Below are 19788 nucleotides of genomic sequence, written 5' to 3' on the forward strand. Positions count from 1 at the left end.
TAAGATACAGTGTGAAAGGGGCTCAAGTTGCCTCAACGTTTTTCCAGGGTATGCCATGCCTTGTTGTTACTGGTCAGAATGATTTCTTGTGTGTTATCCTCTTGTTATTTTAATCTCTCTTATTACAGCATAGTGATAGTAAGAAAAATCCATACTTTCAGATTATCTCCTAAACCGACATGTTACGCTTGAGTTCACAGCTGGAATGTCACCATAGTCTCTATAGTTAAAGGCCATTGATGATTACACTTTGTAGAACCATGGAGGTAGAAATAGAAGAAATGTAGAATGGCAGACTTTGAAGGCTGTTTGGACAGATTTCGCAGAAAACCAAGCTGTTTTTTACTTCCCTTTTTAGAGACCATGGAGGCCACAAGCGGCTTCCACCAACGAATCCGTAGTGGCTACCTAGGGGCTTGTACCAAAATACACATATTTTTTTAAATAATTGTATAGGGCAGATATTGTCTATTTCTAGCCATAACTTTTAATGTTTTTATATGGAGCTGGCCAACTGATGTAATTGCCTGTTGAGGATGGTTAAAGTTTTTTAATTGAATTGAATTGAATAGCGCCCACAAGCGGTACCAAAATACCCATAGCAGCCACAACGACATGTACCAGAATACCCATAGCGTCCTAAAAGATTTGACTAACATTACATCCACTTGAACATGTTGAACAAAAAAGATCCAAGTTAACGTCATCTCCTGAAGAAACCTTTTTTATGCTTCCACAGTTCCATTTCATAGTGTCTGTATCTTAGACATTACAAAGAAAAACAATTATATCGTAAAACTTTTCAGCACTTTTGTTGTTGAAAATTTGTGTTTAAGAATTATTTTACAGAAACCCATCATCTGAATATGATGAACTTTGAACTATTCAGACTGTCAAAAGTCTTAAAAAAAAAAAAAATGGTGTTGGTGCTGTGGTGCCCTTCACGATGTTCCAATACAAATTTACATTCTCATCCAAGAAGTGCCCCTTGCCACTTGCCAGAGGAAAGTTGCTGTGCCCCTTCAAGAATGAAATTCAAGGCCTGAAAGATTTACACATGTTGCTGGAGAAAATCAATGAGCTCTGAGGAATTAACAGTGTATCAATGACATTGTCTGTGTGACTGATTATTGACAACAAATATTGACTATCATGAGTTATTGATTTAATCTTAGAAAAATAAGTCACTGACAGTCTGTATTGTTTTCCCAACCATTGAAACGTAACATTCTGGAATAGTGACTCAATAGTAATCCTGTAAACCCTTAGTTGTTGTTTTACTGGATGATTGAGCACTGTAACACTTGTAGTCAGAAGGGTTGGGTTGTGATATCGGAACCATCCAAGCTGAGGGTAGCTTCAATTTTGTTCTGCTGTCATGGCTTACCAGTAGTGCACTCTATCTGGATCTTACGTTGTAAATATTCATGTGATATCTTCTTCTTGTGAATGTACTGTCATCTGGTCTTGGTGTAACAGTGTACTCTATCTAGATATTGGAACAGTAAGCAAGCAAGAAGGGTTGAGTCGGCGACATTGGAAATATTTATATCCAAGAGATTTCTTCATTCTTGTTCTACTGTCATGGATTAACACAGTCTAATCTACCTAGATATTGGTGCAGTAAGCAAGCAAGAAGGGTTGAGTCGGCGACATTGGAAATATTTATATCCAAGAGATTTCTTCGTTCTTGTTCTACTGTCATGGATTAACACAGTCTACTCTACCTAGATATTGGAACAGTAAGCAAGCAAGAAGGGTTGAGTCGGCGACATTGGAAATATCCAAGAGATTTCTTTGTTCTTGTTCTACTGTCATGGATTAACACAGTCTACTCTAGATATTGGAACAGTAAGCCAGCAAGAAGGGTTGAGTTGCGACATTGGAAATATCTAAGAGATTTCTTCGCTCTTGTTCTACTGTCATGGATTAACACAGTCTACTCTACCTAGATATTGGAACAGTAGGCCAGCAAGAAGGGTTGAGTTGGCGACATTGGAAATATAAGAGATTTCTTCGTTTATGTTACTGTCATGGATTAACACAGTCTACTCTACTTAGATATTGGAACAGTAGGGCGGGCAAGAAGGGTTCAGTTGCGACATTGGAAATATCCAAGAGATTTCTTCATTCTTGTTCTAATCTCATGGATTAACACAGTCTACTCTACCTAGATATTGGAACAGTAGGCAAGCAAGAAGGGTTGAGTCGGCGTCATTGGAAATATCCAAGAGATTTCTTTGTTCTTGTTCTACTCTCATTTATTAACACAGTCTACTCTACCTAGATATTGGTACAGTAAGCAAGCAAGAAGGGTTGAGTTGCGACATTGGAAATATCCAAGAGATTTCTTCGTTCTTGTTCTACTGTCATGGATTAACACAGTCTAGATATTGGAACAGTAGGCAAGCAAGAAGGGTTGAGTTGCGACATTTGAAATATCCAAGAGATTTCTTCGTTCTTGTTACTGTCATGGATTAACACAGTCTACTCTACCTACATGTAGATGATGGAACAGTAGGCCAGCAAGAAGGGTTGAGTTGTGACATTGGAAATATCCAAGAGATTTCTTCGGTCTTGTTCTACTATCATGGATATATATTGTATTCTAGATATTGGAACAGTAGGCCAGCAAGAGTTGCGTCATTTGAAATAAAATAACTGCAAATGTAAGCGGTAGAATCCTGGTAGGATTTTAACAGACAGCACTGATTTGAGATCATTTCTGTGCTAGGGAGCTTGTGATTTCTCATTGGATTACGTGGTGTTTCACTTTCAGTCAATCGATGAACCTTTACGAGGTATGTAAAATTTTTGTGCATACATGTATGTAGCAAAATAGAAAAAGAGCAAAGAAAGAAAATTGATACTGATAATTCAGAAATGTTGTTTTCCTGTCAGAAGTTTTGCTAGTCATGTAATATGCTCATCATACACTTTAAATATTTCTGTGTTGTATATTTCTGGTAAAGAAACAAGATTGCCTAATATTTTTAAGGGAACGTTACAGAATTGGTAAGAAACAAAAATCGTAAAGATCACAGATTTACATAAAACTCACACGGTTTAATGATGATAATAGTTGAAAACATCCCTTGAAATATTTCTGTCTGAAATGTAATATTTGATGAGAAATAAATAATCTAACTTCGCATTTGGAGTTTATCGCTCAGTGAGCGTTTCATTCATTTTTATTTTGGCATTGATGCAATGCAAAATTTGTAATCGGTTTTTCACTATTCTCTCGTGACCCATATGGCCGATCGATCTCAAACTTCTACAGGTTTGTCAGTTTATGTATGGTGGATTACATAAAATGCGTACACTGCCAGCAACTGTTTGTTAGCAAAAACCAATTCTGTAATGTTTCTTTAATCTCGCAAACCTGAGGAAACCTGTTTGACGTGAACCAGAAACACCTGGAGGCTAACCCCTACTCTTTCATGATAAGTGCTATGGGTTTCTTAAAATATTGAATGTACTACTGATTCAGAGTAGTACATGATGGGACCTATCACAGCTTTTTGTCCCATCCGAAGGACAGAAGCAACGTAAAGTATCTTGCTCAAGTAGACAAGTTCCAAGACTTGGACTCGCACCCACCCTCTGATATAAGCGGAATCACCAGCGCTTGAATCCAGTGCTCTAACATGTAACAGTTTAACCATAATTGATTGTACTGTACTATTAAGTCAATTTTATACTCGGTACTTTCCCGAGTTCTGTGAAAAAAATCCACAGGCAAAAACTTGCATGCACAAGGATTGCATCTGAATCAACGCCCAAGTGTCGTTCCAATGATGATGTCCTCTAGCGCCCTCTTGTGATCAGCAAGAATTAGGATCACCTATTGTGTACATTAGCTCCATAACTTTTTTGAGAGGGCAAGGCTATTTCATTTTGCAATGGGCACTTTTCCATTAGAAAATCTCAACGTCTATTGGAACTTTTTGAAAGGGCAACAAGGCCAAGGCCTGAGGGGCAACAGAGGCCCTGACCTCTGTGTAAATAGACCTATGCATTGACAGCAGCCAGCCGCCATCTTTGAGGAAAAACAGTCACAAATTAATCGAGAAGCACAGATTTGTAAACGCGGCGCACACTATGGGCCAATAAACAACCTCCTTTTGACCTCTAGGTGAGGGCGCCCTACTGAAATGTCGTCATGTGCATTTAGAAGGTCTACACCAGGCCATGTATGGGTGCACCACAAAGCTTTCCGTAGCAACCAATGCCGAGTGCTAAGTATTTTAAAAAGATGCTTAGCGCTCTGAAGCCTCCTGAAAACAAATCAATGATTTTTGACAAAGAAACTTTTAATCGCTTATTAAATTTTAAGTAGGTTATTAGGTGATGTAACTTTGAGCTAAGCTCATTCTAAATGAAAAAAATTCTTCTTGGGGAAAAATGACCAGGCCTCGAAATAAACCAGGCTTATTCTTCCTGCTTTTAAGTCTGATTTTGTTTTTGTTTTGCCCTTGGGAAAAAAATCAGAATAGTAATTATTAAATTGTTTGAAATGTTTATTGAAGGCAACATCATTCAAAAAATTATCCTACTTTTTTCAATGAAACAAAAAAACCTTGGCTGCTTTGAACGATGCATGATTTTCTCACTGTATCAGTAGTATCTCTATCATTTGAAATAGCGCCCTCTCTTGAGTCAAATTTTCCAAGAGGAATTCCTTGAAACATTATGATTGCCCTTTACATAACTTGCATTACTAACGTCGGATAAAAACTCCTTGGAAGAATTGTGTGTTATTCATGTCAGGCTTATTTTGATTGTGGCTATCAAAATAAGAGACAGTGAATTTGTGTGTCTCCAACTGCTATTTCCTGGACTTTGACACTAACACCTAAAAAATTTCTTGCAGGAGTGTGGTGATCAGACGAGTATACCAGGCCTTGCGATTAAGCTTTTTTTCGTAAAGCTACCCACCGGGCTAGAAAACTGTGTATTTTACTTTTAAACTTGCCTTTTGGCAGGAAGTTCCAAATGCCCCGACTTTCTTCAACAAGTTCAATGGTCAAAATGAAGTTCAATTCACACACCCCAAAATTTTTTTATAAAATTTGTGTTCACATACTAATTTTTATTTTTGTTTTTAGTACACAGGGCAAGTTGAGAATTGGTGTTTACTACGTAGCCCAATGGTTTTAATGTGAAGTGTTTTTTTCTAGACATCATATTTAATGTAGGCTACTGTACCTTGGGCTAGTGTGGTTAAGGGTGAGCCCTGTAGATTGAAAAGTACTATTGGAGGCCCTCAAAATTAGTTCATGGCACCCACTGCAACCCACCCTGTGCTTTTGCTGCAAAAGTCCAACACAAATTTACATTTTCCTCCGAAGACAAAATGCCTAGACCCTTCAAGAGTGAAGTTCAAGGCTTGCTATTGATGTGCTAATTTTTTGTTTTACCAATATTGTACTTAAAGACACTGGACTCTTTTGGTAGTTGTCAAAGACTAGTCTTCACAGTTGGTGTATCTCAACATATGCATGTTATAACATAACAAACCTGTGAAAATTTGAGCTCAATCGGTCAATGAAGTTGCGAGATTGAAAGAAAAAAACACCCTTGTCGCACAGAGTTGTGTGCTTTCAGATGCTTGATTTCGAGACCTCAAATTCTAAATCTGAGGTCTCGAAATAAAATTTGTGGAAAATTACTTCTTTCTCGAAAACTACTTCACTTCAGAGGGAGCCGTTTCTCACAATGTTTTATACTATCAACCTCTCCCCATTACTCGTCACCAAGTAAGGTTTTATGCAATATTCGGTCAATGAAGTTGCGAGATTGAAAGAAAAAACACCCTTGTCGCACAGAGTTGTGTGCTTACAGATGCATGCTTGATTTTCAGATCTCAGATTCTAAATCTGAGGTCTCGAAATAAAATTTGTGGAAAATTACTTCTTTCTCGAAAACTACTTCACTTCAGAGGGAGCCGTTTCTCACAATGTTTTTTGCTATCAACCTCTCCCCATTACTCGTCACCAAGTAAGGTTTTATGTAGCCTTGCTCAAGGCAGTCGCATTATTCGCTCCCCGAAAAGATGCCGTTGTAAACCCACCCGTATACCCTGTGCATGGTGTGTGCGATCACATTGCATGACCCACCCGTATACACACTGTCAGTTCGTACGAATACTGTTCACACAAGTCATCGCACTCGTACCACTAACCGCATGCGGAGGCCGTCAGGCCGACAGCCTTGTCGGGTCTGTATCTTCCGGGTTTAATGTGTTGTATTGAAAAAAATCCACTAGTGGAAAAAATTGGGGGGGCTCTCGGATATGCTAGTATGCAGCTCATGAAGTATATCGTTCGTCAGACCTATCAGACAACACAGGATGTGAGGCAAATGAATTATTCATTTTGACGTCCAATCACGCACGCCAATCATGCTCGCTGAGCGTACGTGGTGGTGGTGTGTGATGATGTAGACGTGTCTCGTCTTTCGCGGGCATTATGATAATGAGCTGACCGTGGGAACTCTTCGCTTATTATAGTAATGAGGTCAGTGGCTTCAACACAGACCCTACAAGGCTGTCGGCCTGACGGCCTCCGCATGCGGATAGTGTACGGGGCACCGTGTCTTGCGATGTTACGCAGAGTGAATACGGGTGGGTTTTATACAACGGTGGTCTTTTTTCGGAGTGAATAGTTCGACTGCCCTGAGCAAGGCTAGGTTTTATGCAAATAATTGTTTTGAGAAATTACCAATAGTGTCTACTGCCTTTAAGGCTTGCCATTGATGTGCTTTACCAATATTGTACTTCTATAAATCTTTTAAAGAGCTTTTTATGAAATTGGACCCTGGTTTATCTTTGGTGTGAAATTTACTGAGATAATACACCTGTGGCCCGACAGTCTAGTGCCACTCAGAGGCTCTAATGTTCCGCTGTTGACGTTCTCAGCTGTTGTCTAGTCACTAGAGTACTCTAAGACTAAGGTCAATAGTTATTGTGAAGGTATGGCGCTTTGACATCATGGCAGAGTGTGGAGAACCAATTGGGTTTCCATTAAAAGAATCTGTTGGGTTAGGGCCAGACATGTTGAAAAAGTTGTCTCGTCTGAACTCGGAGAGAGCTTATTAATGTGGGCTTATGGTTTATTTCTTGATATTTAAAATATTTAAAAGTTGCATCCCCTTAAGTTGATCCCTAGGTTGTATCGTAAACTTGGGTGTGATCCCTGGCCACGTGGTAGAACGGCTACAATGTAAATGGCTTCTGACTGGCACCACCAAATGAAGATTTAACTAATTATAAAAGGAGACTGCCAGCATACATGTAGGGATGGATAGCTCAGTTGGAAGAGCATTGGTATGTTAATCCAGAGGTCGATGGTTCAAGTCCCACTAAAGGGATTTTTAAAATTTTTTTTAAACCCAAAACAGCTTATTAAAAAACAAAATTTAGAAGCTTATTAAAGCCATTATACACTTCCGGAACAGAAAAAAAATAAAAGTTCACAGATTTACAAGTAACATACAGGGTTTACAGAAGATAATGGTAAAAGACTTCTCTTGAAATATTATTCCATGAAATGCTTTACTTTTTGAGAAAACATCAAAACATTATTATCAATTCTCGACATCGATTTATAGTAAACACATGTCATGACATGTGCAGATATAAGGGTGGGTTTTCCCATTATTTTCTCCCGACACCGATGACTGATTGAGCCTACAGAATTTCCACAGGTTTGCTATTTTATATATATAAGTTGTGATACACGAAGTGTGGGCCTTGGACAATACTGTTTACCGAAAGTGTCCACTAGCTTTAATCGTTAGAGTGTACAGTCAGCTTGCAATAGTAAAGCAGTTTGTGACACTTCACTTGGAAGTAATGTGGTTATAAAATCCCAAATTTAAATCTTAGAGAACTTCTTTACACTTCTCTAATTGTGTATTCTGTTTAGGCTTTATTTTACCCGGTGCAGAAATTTTGCTCCAGATTTTAGGTGAAATTTCAAAGACGACACAAAATGTTCACATGTTAGTTTTGTATACATCTACATTTAAATGCAATCGAATGGTCCAAAAAACCAAAGGTATGTATGTAGTTTGTAAGTACATGTTGAGAGTTGAATGTGACTCTTCAGCATTTAAATTCTGTAAATTCCAGGTCAAGGTCCATAGAAACAAGAACCGCACTTGAATTTCATTTTAAGTGTAACAAGTTTTTATTTGCCTCTGGCTTGTTTCTTTATCTTACAAACTTAGTACCTTGTGTAAATGTCATAAAAAGCTCCGTTTGAATATTGAACACATACATGTAGGCAGTTTGGACTCCATCAGTACAGGTTAGTGTAGTCAGTAGACCCTACAGGATTGGACCAGTTAGTGTTTCTACACTGCACCTACATCAACTGTAGATGAACCGTCAACAAGGACAAAATATTTACTTGTGAAATGTCACAGTGGATTTATCATTATCAGAAAATAGTTCGCGAAAAAAACCACAGACATGCTACAAAATGACTGGACACAGAATGAACGCGCCGCAGAATGAACACGTATTGGCCAAGTTTAACTACATGTAGGTTAGTTGAAGTTTACATTAGGTTCTTTTGGACTAGATTGATAAGCTTTATTAAGGCTATCAAGGTAAGGCAGGAATGTTATTACAATGTTGTACCATGTTGTACGATGAACACTGTATGAATGTTTTCAGTGGTGGACATTTTCAATGGGAAGTGTAAATGTATTTCCTGTAAATTATGGCACAGAAGTTTTGGTTGGGTCAACTATATAAACAATGCTTACAATAACCCCTCCAGTTCAAAGACGGGCTATACTTTTAGTAACTGTCAAAGACAATTACTAATGTACAAAGTGCTTTTTAGTTTTTGTTCAATTAACAAATTAAAGTTTACTGTACAGTTTAACAATACAGTTTGTATTTTAAATGGTAGTTATTTTTCTCCTTTTGATTCTGATTGTTAAAGACACTGGACACTATTGGTAATTGTTAAAGACTTAGCCTTCAAAGTTGGTGTATCTCAACATAAATGCATAAAATATCAAACCTGTGAAAATTTGAGCTCAATCGGTCGTCGAAGTTGCGAGATAAGAGTTAAAGTAAAAACACCCTTGTCACACGAAGTTGTGTGCTTTCAGATGCTTGATTTCAAGACCTCAACTTCTAAATCTGAATCAAATTCGTGGAAAATTACTTCTTTCTCAAAAACTACATCACTTCAGAGGGAGCCATTTCTCACAATGTTTTATATTATCAACCTCTCCCCATTACTCGTTACCAAGAAAGGTTTTGTGCTTATAATTATTTTGAGTAACTACCAATAGTGTCCACTGCCTTTAAAGGCTTGGTCACACCAATTCTCGGAACGTCTGTACCTGTCTTAAAAAAGAAATTGCAAAATGGGTTAGGTCTGGCTTACTCTGGCTGGAATGTATCGCTTTGGTTGGACAACGCTATTGGAGTGCGACCATAGTTAAAGTCTGGTACTGAGTTGGGTCTATCTGTGAACGGGATGCATTGTTAACCCATGCATCGATGCAGTTGAAGTGAATGTGGATAAAGATGGTCTTGAACATCTCTCGAGTAAATCTATAAATACTTGGTCTAACCTCAAACCCATCCAGTTCCCATTTCTCTTTCTAGTTTCATTTTCTAATAATTGAGCCGGAAATTAATTCGAAGGACATTCTGCACACAGGAGTCGAGCGAAAATGTTTGAGCAATAACAGTCCGTATCTGTTACTATGGTGACCACATTTAATATAAGATCGCAGCATCTGCCGTCTCATTGAGTTTTAAACTACTGACCTAGTTTCCAGGTTTTTGTTGGTGTCATTGTTGCCATGGAGACAGCATGTAGGGATTGATGTAGCGTAGTTGATGCCACAGTCGGAATTATTGATTTATGGGTGTGGTTCACTCTTTTGTGCGTCGATAAAACCACACCCAAGGTCTAAAGTCTAAAGCTTGCATTTTTTTCCTCATGGAATTTGATTCAATACATTTTCATCAGTAAAGTATCTAAGATTATTGGAGGAATTTGAACATTGTGTACAACATTATTATGATTTTCAAAGTGAAAAATCATACTTCTTTTTTTATCCCTCAGTCTTTAAATGATCTGTGTTGGAACAAAATCCCTAAATGAGTTCAAATTTACACCTACAGTTCCCTTGTGGTTTGAAAATGAACAGAATTTGAATTAAACTTAGAAATTAAATATTATTTAGTAGTAAGGGAATTTTCCAAAATTAATATTCTTTATCACCGGTGCAAACTTTAACATCTATTAAATCGCTGCATTACCCACTGTTAAAATATAGGATTCAAACTTTCTCTAAACACCGGGTAATCTCAATGGTCTAGTTGGTGTGACACTGCTCTAGAATTGCAACGGTCGTGGGTTCAAACCCCACCGGAGTAGCATGCCCAGTTGTGATTTTCTTTTCTCATTAACCACAGGAAAGTACTTTGCTTTCACACATCCGTTTAAAGCTATTGGACCCTTTCGGTACAGAAAAACACTTTTTGAGAAAACAGTAAAACAATATCAATTCTCGATATCGAGAAAGACAGATTTATTTTAAACACATGTCATGACATGGCGAAACGTGCAGATACAAGGGTGGGTTTTCCCGTTTTTTTCTCGCCTCTCCGATGACCGATTGAGCCTAAATTTTCACAGGTTTGTTATTTTATATAAAAGTTGTGATACACTAAGTGTGGGCCTTGGACAATACTGTTTTGAAAGGGTCCAATGGCTTTAAGGGGAAAACCCAAATTTATATTACAAACTATAGCAGGGCTTAAATTCTATACTGGACTATAAGGCCAAGGCCAGTGTTTTGTTTAGCATCAGGCCAGTAAACCAGTAAACCCATGGACAGACAAGTCAAGGGATAGAAACTAAGCAAATACATGTAGTAATTCTCTTAATCTCCAATGCAAATTTTACAGAATCTACTATTAGAGCTGAATGAATGTTTTGGGGAGTTTTTTGAGTTCCTGGAATCAATGTTTTGAAAAGGGGGAAACCCTTCCATTTCTAGCCCCAATGGTTCCTGTATAACACACACTGATGACTCATGCACCACCAATACCATAGTGTACACCTACTCTCATTGTACTATAAGAACCTTATGATTCAATAACCACTCCTGGGATAATAAACAGTCCACCTGTTTCATTATAGCAGACCATTCTATTGTGAATATCAGCCTCTCAAAGAACAATGGCTCGGCAGGAGGAGGGGGGGGGGGGGGGGGTGGTTAGACTGTGTAGGATTGGTGCTTGAACCTACATGTAGTAATGTAATTATCTTGTATACAAATATGTAGCCTGATCAGAAGAATTAGACCGACCTTAATAATATGTCTCCCTATTTAGTGAAACCGTTGACCTATAAAGTTGAATATAATTCTAACTCTAGGATCATTGTATAAAATCTCCCTGATTATGCAAATCTTGGTACATGTATCTCTGACAACAGGCCCTAATAACCCACTGCACCCACAGCATTTGCTACGGTGCCCTGTGATCTTCACTGTGGTGCCCTCTGCAAAGTTCCAATACAACAATTATTTAGAGGAAAATTATAAGGAAAATTGCTGTGCCCTATTAATTTCTAGAATGAAATTCAAGGCTGTGATTATATTACATAAACTTGTTTATTGTTGCAGCCAGACTGCATTGCGCAACTATACACTATAAACCTTTTAATATTTATGTTGACTCTTGATTAATATCTAAACCGAGGAATTATTTGACTTCATTTACATGTACACCATCTGTCAGCTGCTAGCACTCGGGTCCAGCCATAGAGCAAGGCCCAGCCTAACGAGCCAGAGTGACGTTCTATTGATTACTGTATAAACTGCACTTTGCTAATCAGTATGTCACTGTTCGTCGCCGCCCAAACTCACTCTGCCTACGTTTGTTTTCATTTGAGATGATGACGGATATGTTTTTTTGTCGGGAAAGTATTGGGTGATGGGTAGTGATCAGTTTCAGATTATGCAGATCAAAATGTGAAGTATGAGACTTTCTTTGCAAAGACTGCTGCTAGTGTTGGAGCATGAAGCCATTACCTGTAGTTGCATGAGCAACACACATTTAAATTACATCTTGGTCAGCAAAATGCAACAAATTTGTGTTTATGGAAATTATGCTTTACACAGAAAACAAGTCATTTAAGAATACATTAATTGACACAGTGTTCTTTTTCAAAATGTGAAAAACCCTAAATTAACTCTTGGGTATAAAACAAAGCTGCACCCCCATAAAACTAAGCATTCGATGAGATGGAGCCTCCATCATGCCACACCCACTCCTAGTTCCACCTCCACATCACCAGGCCTGATACTGCACGGAGGCAACGGAGGCGAGTTGCCCCTTGTCATTGCCTTGGTGCCCTTTAAATGCTCCAGTAGAAGTTTACAATTTCCTCATAGGGTGCCCTTTGCCAAAGAGAAAATGCCTTGGTGCCCTTGCCCTTTCAAAAACGAAACATACAGGCCTGCACCACCCCTCCTGTCCCTTAGGCATGAAAGCAACAATACCCTGCCCACTGACCACACTAACAAAGCCCCCAAGCCACACACTTTTCCCCTAGCAATGCTCAAGCCCCAGGAGCAAGCCAGATTTCAATATTATAAATAAAATCCAGTAGAGCAGAACGAATTCTTGAATACCAAGCCTACAGTGTATTTATAGGGCTACTTCAAATACATTTGAATTTCCAAATGTTGATTGTATCAATCTACCTTGATGATTGTGTAGTAGACATGTAGGTCTAGGGTGGTGTTGATATCAAGCAAGGATTGCCCAGTTGTACCACATCCACGTACAGTTGAAAGACTAACACGTGTTACTGCTATACAGTATATTTTTTGTTAACAAAGAAGTACTTCTGTCAGTGTTGGTTGTTGGTGGTCGGTGCCCTTCAAAAGAAAGCTTGACAACACGTGTTAAGATTTCTACAGTCTGCTCGGTTGGTAACCGCTCGTAGTGTCTGTACCTCGGATCATATGCTTGGATTTAATTGCTGGTGGACGTTTCAGATGGTACTCGAGGCTGTTACGTAGTTACGTCCTTCATGAAGTTTACAGTCTGAAGAACTCGGACACTGAGACGGTTTCTGAAGTGCATTTTGTTGGATCAACATCATTTCATTTCGTGTGATCACACAACTGCTTGACAATGTTGGGATTTGCAGATTCTAGAAGAAACCGACAGGGACTGCGACCACTCCTGCTATGGCCCCAATGTTGATTGATGTAATTGTTTTCTGTGTGTAGTTGCACAGCTGTGATTGTCATTAATTTGGGACAGAGGGTTCTCAAGGCAGGTTTCTCTGTTTGTATTTTGCGTCCTTCATGAAGTTTGAGGAACTCAGACAGATTCTGAAGTACATTTGTTGGATATTCTATTCTGATCGTTGCTACAAGTTGCACAGCTGTGGTTGACATTATAATATTATGGTATATTACATAACTGTACAGCAACAACAATGAACGCTCCACTGCAGTAGACTCTATTTATAGATAATTTTCTCACCAATTTTAAATGGATTCTTCTAGCTCTGAATTCACTACAAGGAAGGGTTTCATACAGCGATTTTGCATCTTAGCAAAACATTCTCTCTGAACAATTTGTGTACGTCACTAAATGAGCAGACAACCCCGAAAGCCACCTCAGCTCACAAAAAATGAGATTTCTTACATGGTGTCACCGGAAACCTTATTCATAGTACATGTAGTACGTACTTCCACCATGCACAGCTTGAAGTCCTGTCTTACATACGTACTATGCCATAAATATACTGAGTAGTTAACTGATACATTTTGTGTATCATTTTTCAATGCAATACAATGGAAATCTTTCTCTCTTCATACACCAAATAATGATGTGCATTTGACAATGGGCACATGCTCAGAAGAAAACAATGGTTTCTTTTGTCTCAACTCTACCTACTGACTGAAAAGGTACAAAATATACCCCCCTGTAGTGCCAAATATTTTACAAGTGCATAATTAACCTTCCTCTGGTAGCTGGGTGGCCTAAATATGACTAAGAAATCTCCTTTACATAAGATGCAGTGATGCATTGAGGATCGCCGTCGTGCCGACCCGTCTGAACGCTACAAGGGGAGGAGGCAGGAGTTGCCGACTCAGTGTGAGGGAGTGATTATAATATTCTCATGATTGCCGTTCCTGAGTCTGGTTGTGCCTGACAGAGGCACAGCTTCTTCCATAGAGAGGAGAGACAGGATGTGGATGAAAGACGACGATGCAGGAATGAAACGAGGAATGCTCATCTTGGGGTGATGCACCAATGTCAAAGACACGTTGCTGAATAGCTGCGATAGTGTTTTTAATGAACTATTAGAAACACTGCATCTGGGACCAGTGTTTCACATTATGGATATTTCGGACAGAGCTATGGAAGTGCTAGTGAACTAGTAGAATCACTACTTCTGGGACCTGTGCTTCACAAATGACTTATGGATATAACAGACACAGACTTTTTTTTGTGCCAGACTATTATTGAGTGAGCTATACCTCAATACATGGATGCAAAAGTGCATCGCTTTGTAAGACTTGCGTTTGTATACAGTGTGTTATGCGTGAAGGTAAGGTTGAGTTTATGGAACAACCAATGGTAAATGAACTACGTACAAGATGATTTCACCCATGACTTTCTGAATGTGCAACTCGGGCAGCCCTGTGGATTATTTTGTGTGGAAATCACTTGTAAGGAATACTGTCGGAGGATATTCGTGCAGCTGAATTCATCTATTTAGGATGTTGGTTTGAGGTGGAAATATAAATTGGCTGGCAGTGTTTACCGTGGAATGCGAGTTGATAGCGAAGTGAACTCTAGATAAACTGTGCATGTTATGCCTGGTGTGCCACACTGTTAAAGATATTTACATCTGGGAGATAATTTGATGTCATCTTTCTGGAAAACTCAAACAAATCTTGGAGGAGGAGGAAGTATCATTGTCAGCTTTAATCGAGACGAATCTTAAATTTTGTATCAGAAGTGAACTCTAGATAAACTGTGCATAATATGCTTCGTGTTTCACACGGTTAAAGTAATTTACATCTGAGAGATAATTTGATGTCATCTTTCTGGAAAACTCAAACAAATCTTGGAGGAGGAGGAAGTATCATTGTCAGCTTTTATTGAGTCAAGTCTTATTTTTTATCAGTGAATCTATTTTTTCAGCGATGTAAAGAATCCTCAAAGTTATAAATATTCACGCTCTATTCTCTGTGGTATTTCTCTCAGAGGGAAAACCAAATCCATCCATCTCAAACTTGAACATAGTATACAATCATCAAGAATAATTAATCAGACTTCTGTGTTGATTCAACCAAGCGTCAACAAGATGTTGGGGTCATACAGTTTGGAGGAATAATTTTTTGAAAAAGAAAAAAAAAACGACAACAGCTGTTCGCTGTCTGGCTGTTCGTGTTTTTATGTCAGAGAACTGAAGTGATGTAGGATGTCTCACTGATGAGTGCAAATATTGTTGGTTACAATTGTGTAATCTATTTCTGTACTAGAGAACAGTATTTTAACCATAGTTTCATTGGTGAAACTTGAAAACTCTTATATTTCATAAAATATCAGCACGTAAATTACACTTGATAGTTTTTCTGTGTGCAAGACATTAGTATGATGTGTTCGCATTCAAAATGAATCGTTAGAATGTACTGTTGTTTGGATGTGACTTTAGGTTTGTGCAATAATTTTTTTTTAAATATTGAATAAGCGAACTTTGGAATAGACTTTATAGGGCCAAAATACGTGTTCATTCCGTGGACTGCAAGTCGTCAACATTCATCTGATAAAAATCTAAAAATCACAATGGAATCATACCCTAGTATCAGTTGTGAGCATCTACTGTGGTCGTCACAGTCTAAACTCTACGCATCCACCTCGTCTGTTATGACTGCCGAGGGAAGGGCGGCCGCTGGCTACCAAGGGTGTTTCAAACAGAAGATGAGGTTTGCTGTCAAATCGCTGCGATTGTTAGTCGTGGAACGGTGGTGTGTACTTCATGCGTGGAATCTTTATAAAGAGGTAGGTTTGTCGCTGTTTCTCCAAATGAGGGTTTGTCTTTTAAAAACAGTCCTGATAATTAATATTACATTGTATCTTCAATAGTAGGCTTGAATCCTTGATTCTGATTGGTCGATCCATAGCAACACATCTTTTCAGATAATGTTAAAGTGCTTTGAACTGCCTGTAGGAAACGCTATACAAATGTTATTTATTATTAGTATTATTTATTAACAATATGAACCCATATCACCCCTGCGTCTTGCGTGCTCTTACTGCGCCGCAAGTTTCCTTGAAGTTAAATACGTTATCACACGCGCGCTCGTGGAATACAAAACATTATAACACGTCTGCATTTAATATCCAACAAGGCCGAAGAATGGGAAGCAGAATCGCTTTTTTTTCTTCTGTATTCCACTCGCGCTTGTGTGATAGCTTATTACAAGTTGATATTAAAGGCAGTGGACACTATTGGTATTTACTCAAAATAATTATTAGCACAAAACCTTCCTTGGTGACAAGTAATGGGGAGCTGTTGATAGTATAAAACATTGTGAGAAACGGTTCCCTCTGAAGTAATGTAGTTTTTGAGAAAGAAGTAATTTTCCACAAATTTGATTTTGAGACCTCAGATTTAGAATTTGAGGTCTCGAAATCAAGCATCTGAAAGCACACAACTTTGTGTGACAAGGGTGTTTGTTTCTTTCATTGTTATCTCGCAACTTCGACGACCAATTGAGCTCAAACTTTCACAGGTTTTTTATTTTATGCATATGTTGAGATACACCAAGTGAGAAGACTGGCCTTTGACAATTACCAATAGTGGCCAGTGTCTTTAAGGGCAACATAGGGCAAGGCAGTTTAAGGGCATCTACTATGTTTAAAGCCATTATACACTTTCGGTAAACAGTATTGTTCAAGCCCCACACTTCGTGTATCACAACTAATATATAAAATAACAAACCTGTGAAAATTTAGGCTCAATCGATCATCGGAGTCGGGAGAAAATAAAGGGGAAAACCCACTCTTGTTTCCACGCGTTTCACCGTGTCATGACATGTGTTTAAAAAAAATCCGTAATTCTCGCTATCGAGAATTGATATTGTTTTAATGTTTTCTCAAAAAGTAAAGCATTTCATGGAACAATATTTCAAGAGAAGTCTTTCACCATTACCTTCTGTAAACCCTGTAAATTATTTATAAATCTGTGAACTTTTTTTTTCTTTTTCTGTACCGAAAGTGTATAATGGCTTTAAAGGCACCTCTGTGTTTAAGGGCACCTCTGTGAATAAAGGGTTCGTGAAGTATCAGGGCTGCTTAACTATTGCAGTGGCTGTCTAGTAGGATTATAGTGTATTATTGGTCACTGTGTGTCACCTTTCCATTTCAAAATCAAACAGTTTAGATTTCATTGGCAATACTGCTCACCATAAATGCCATTAGTAATATTGTAATATTGTCTGCTCTGAAAATACCGCAGCGAACAAAGAAAAACGATAATGTACATGAAACACAATGCACAGTTGCAGTGAGTTTGTGAATCAACACTCGACCTACAATAACCAACGCTTTGTCTGTGAATTATGCCAAATATTTGCAGTTTATTCAGAGTTGTGCAACCGTGACCATTTATCGTTGGTTCGTTGGCATCAATGGTGAATTAAATCACAGTTTTGCACCTTGTGGTTGTCAAATGAAATTCACCTAGTAAGGGCCTACATGTAATATTGTGTTTGTATGCACAGAGTGTATTATTGTACAAGTACACAGTATACAAAAAAGTGTACAGAGTATACAGATGTGTATCAATTACTGGCTTTAAAAAAAATGTTATGTTGGCGTAACCCGACCTACCCTAAAAATACGGCTGACCCTGGATATTTTTATTTTTCTTTAAGGGAAGAAATTTAATGATTAAAATCTTTTAAAGACATAAAAATAAAATAAATGTCATCAAGAGTTTAGAAGTATGCTATTTGTTGTGTGTAGCCTTGTTTTCTTTTGTTATCGTGTATACTACCGGCTACAATTAGAAAACATGTCATTTTCGTTGCTGGGAGGGAAACAAATCCCTGCCTACCTACCCTATTCTTGGGGCCCGTGACGCCAACATATCATTTTTGTTATGCCTTAGGCTTGGACACACTTGTTGGGATTACTGGATCAGTCTCCAGTAAAAACAAATTAGCAGTTTGAACGTTATACATGTAAATGGTTTTATTTAGATGATTTTTGTGGAATCAGTAACTTTAAATTGTTGGTATTGGCCGAAATGTACACATACATCAGCAGGCAATTTGCACGTACATGTATTGTCCAGTAGGTTATAGCTTGTGGGTGGGGAGATTTTTTACATTTGACTACATGAATACTTGTAGATTTAGATTTAGATTTAGATTTAGATTTATTTATTTGTCCACGTTAAAAACATAGAAACTTGACATCCACTGGCCAGATACAATATTCACAAACAATATAAAAACTACATAAATTACAAAATAAGTTAAGTTAGAAATACAAAGCAACAACACACAAAAAACCCGTACACTAACAAAAATGTACTAGCCAAAACAACGCCAACCGGTCACATAAATACAAGAAGGTGCTTAAATAATTTCAGTCTGCCTCCTACCATGGAGGAATGCTTTTACTTAAAAACTCTAGATAAACACTCGGATTTCAGATGGATTATAAGATTATTAACAGATCATGTGATTGTAAGGGATTAAGGATCAGGGTGATTAAAGCATTGATCCCATTATTGGCATTAAAGTGGAAGGCACTTTTACAGGGACTGTATGGCAATTAGAATGTTTCTCAACATTAGGCTTGAGCCTACCCTTGTTGTATGGTTTATGGTCAGCTGTCTTTATTTAAGTTTCACAAAGAAGTGAAGGTTCTAAAGGATTAGGGTGGATTATCAGCTTGGGGTTAAAGGATCAAGGATCAAATCAGCAACTGGAACAGGCAAACTGTATCTCCTCAACCCCCCCCCCCATCTCTCATAAAGCAGAGGCCATGTTGTGTTGTGTTGTGAGTGATTGGTAAACCAAGAGCACCACACTCAAGCTCTGGTGTTTTTTGTTCAGCCGAGTGTGGGTTCGAGTCCCGGTCATGGCACTGCTGTACTTGAGCATGCAAGATACATATTGCTTTGTCCTTTGGATGAGACTTTTAAAGCTAGTAGCTGTCATTAGGATTGGTAATGTACAGTGTGGGTAAAAGAACAATACTTTTCATTTTGCATTGGGAACTTCCATTGGCAAATCTTACAGGCTCAGGAAAATTGTATGGGGCACCAAGGCCATGTCCAGGGGCAACAGAGGCTGTGGCCAACAAGTAACTCCAGGCCTTCACTTTCCTAGCCTGCATTCTCTTTCACACACTGGTTAAATTATCAAAATTTGAGAGAGGCCATTAATATTATTTTGATAATTAAAGAAAAAGGCCTTGAACTTCGCTCTTGAAGGGGCACAGCAATTTCCTCTGGAAAGGGGCACTCTACATGTTTGAGGAAAATGTTGACTTCTATTGGAACTTTTGCAAAGGGCACCACGGCAAAATAACAAGGCACCACAGCAATTGCTGTGGGCGTTTTGGGTTATTTCGGAGAAATGATAAGCAAATAATAAATCTGGATGGACTATCCTTGAGTGTTGACAACTTCATTAAATATCCATCGGCGACTTGTTTGTCAATGTAGGAGTCAAAACTGCAATGCTTGG

General features: G+C 38.4%; 1 protein-coding gene across 7 annotated transcripts in view; it reads left to right on the forward strand.

Annotated features, from left to right (window-relative positions):
• The window catches only part of LOC139951287 (dixin-like), an 81476-nt gene that overhangs the window by 30700 nt on the left and 30988 nt on the right, over window positions 1-19788 (forward strand). The window contains exons 1-2 of one of the 7 annotated variants that reach the window (XM_071950097.1): window positions 8327-8555; window positions 15886-16084. The exons of the other annotated variants lie outside the window; for them this stretch is intronic. Of the exons in view, the coding sequence (XP_071806198.1) occupies window positions 8521-8555; window positions 15886-16084 (234 nt within the window). The 5' untranslated portion in view covers window positions 8327-8520. Of the gene's footprint in view, window positions 1-8326; window positions 8556-15885; window positions 16085-19788 lie in introns of those variants that run through there. 7 annotated transcript variants of the gene reach the window in all.

Source organism: Asterias amurensis, chromosome 19 (genome assembly GCF_032118995.1).
Source record: "Asterias amurensis chromosome 19, ASM3211899v1".
Classification (NCBI taxonomy): Eukaryota; Metazoa; Echinodermata; class Asteroidea; order Forcipulatida; family Asteriidae; genus Asterias; species Asterias amurensis.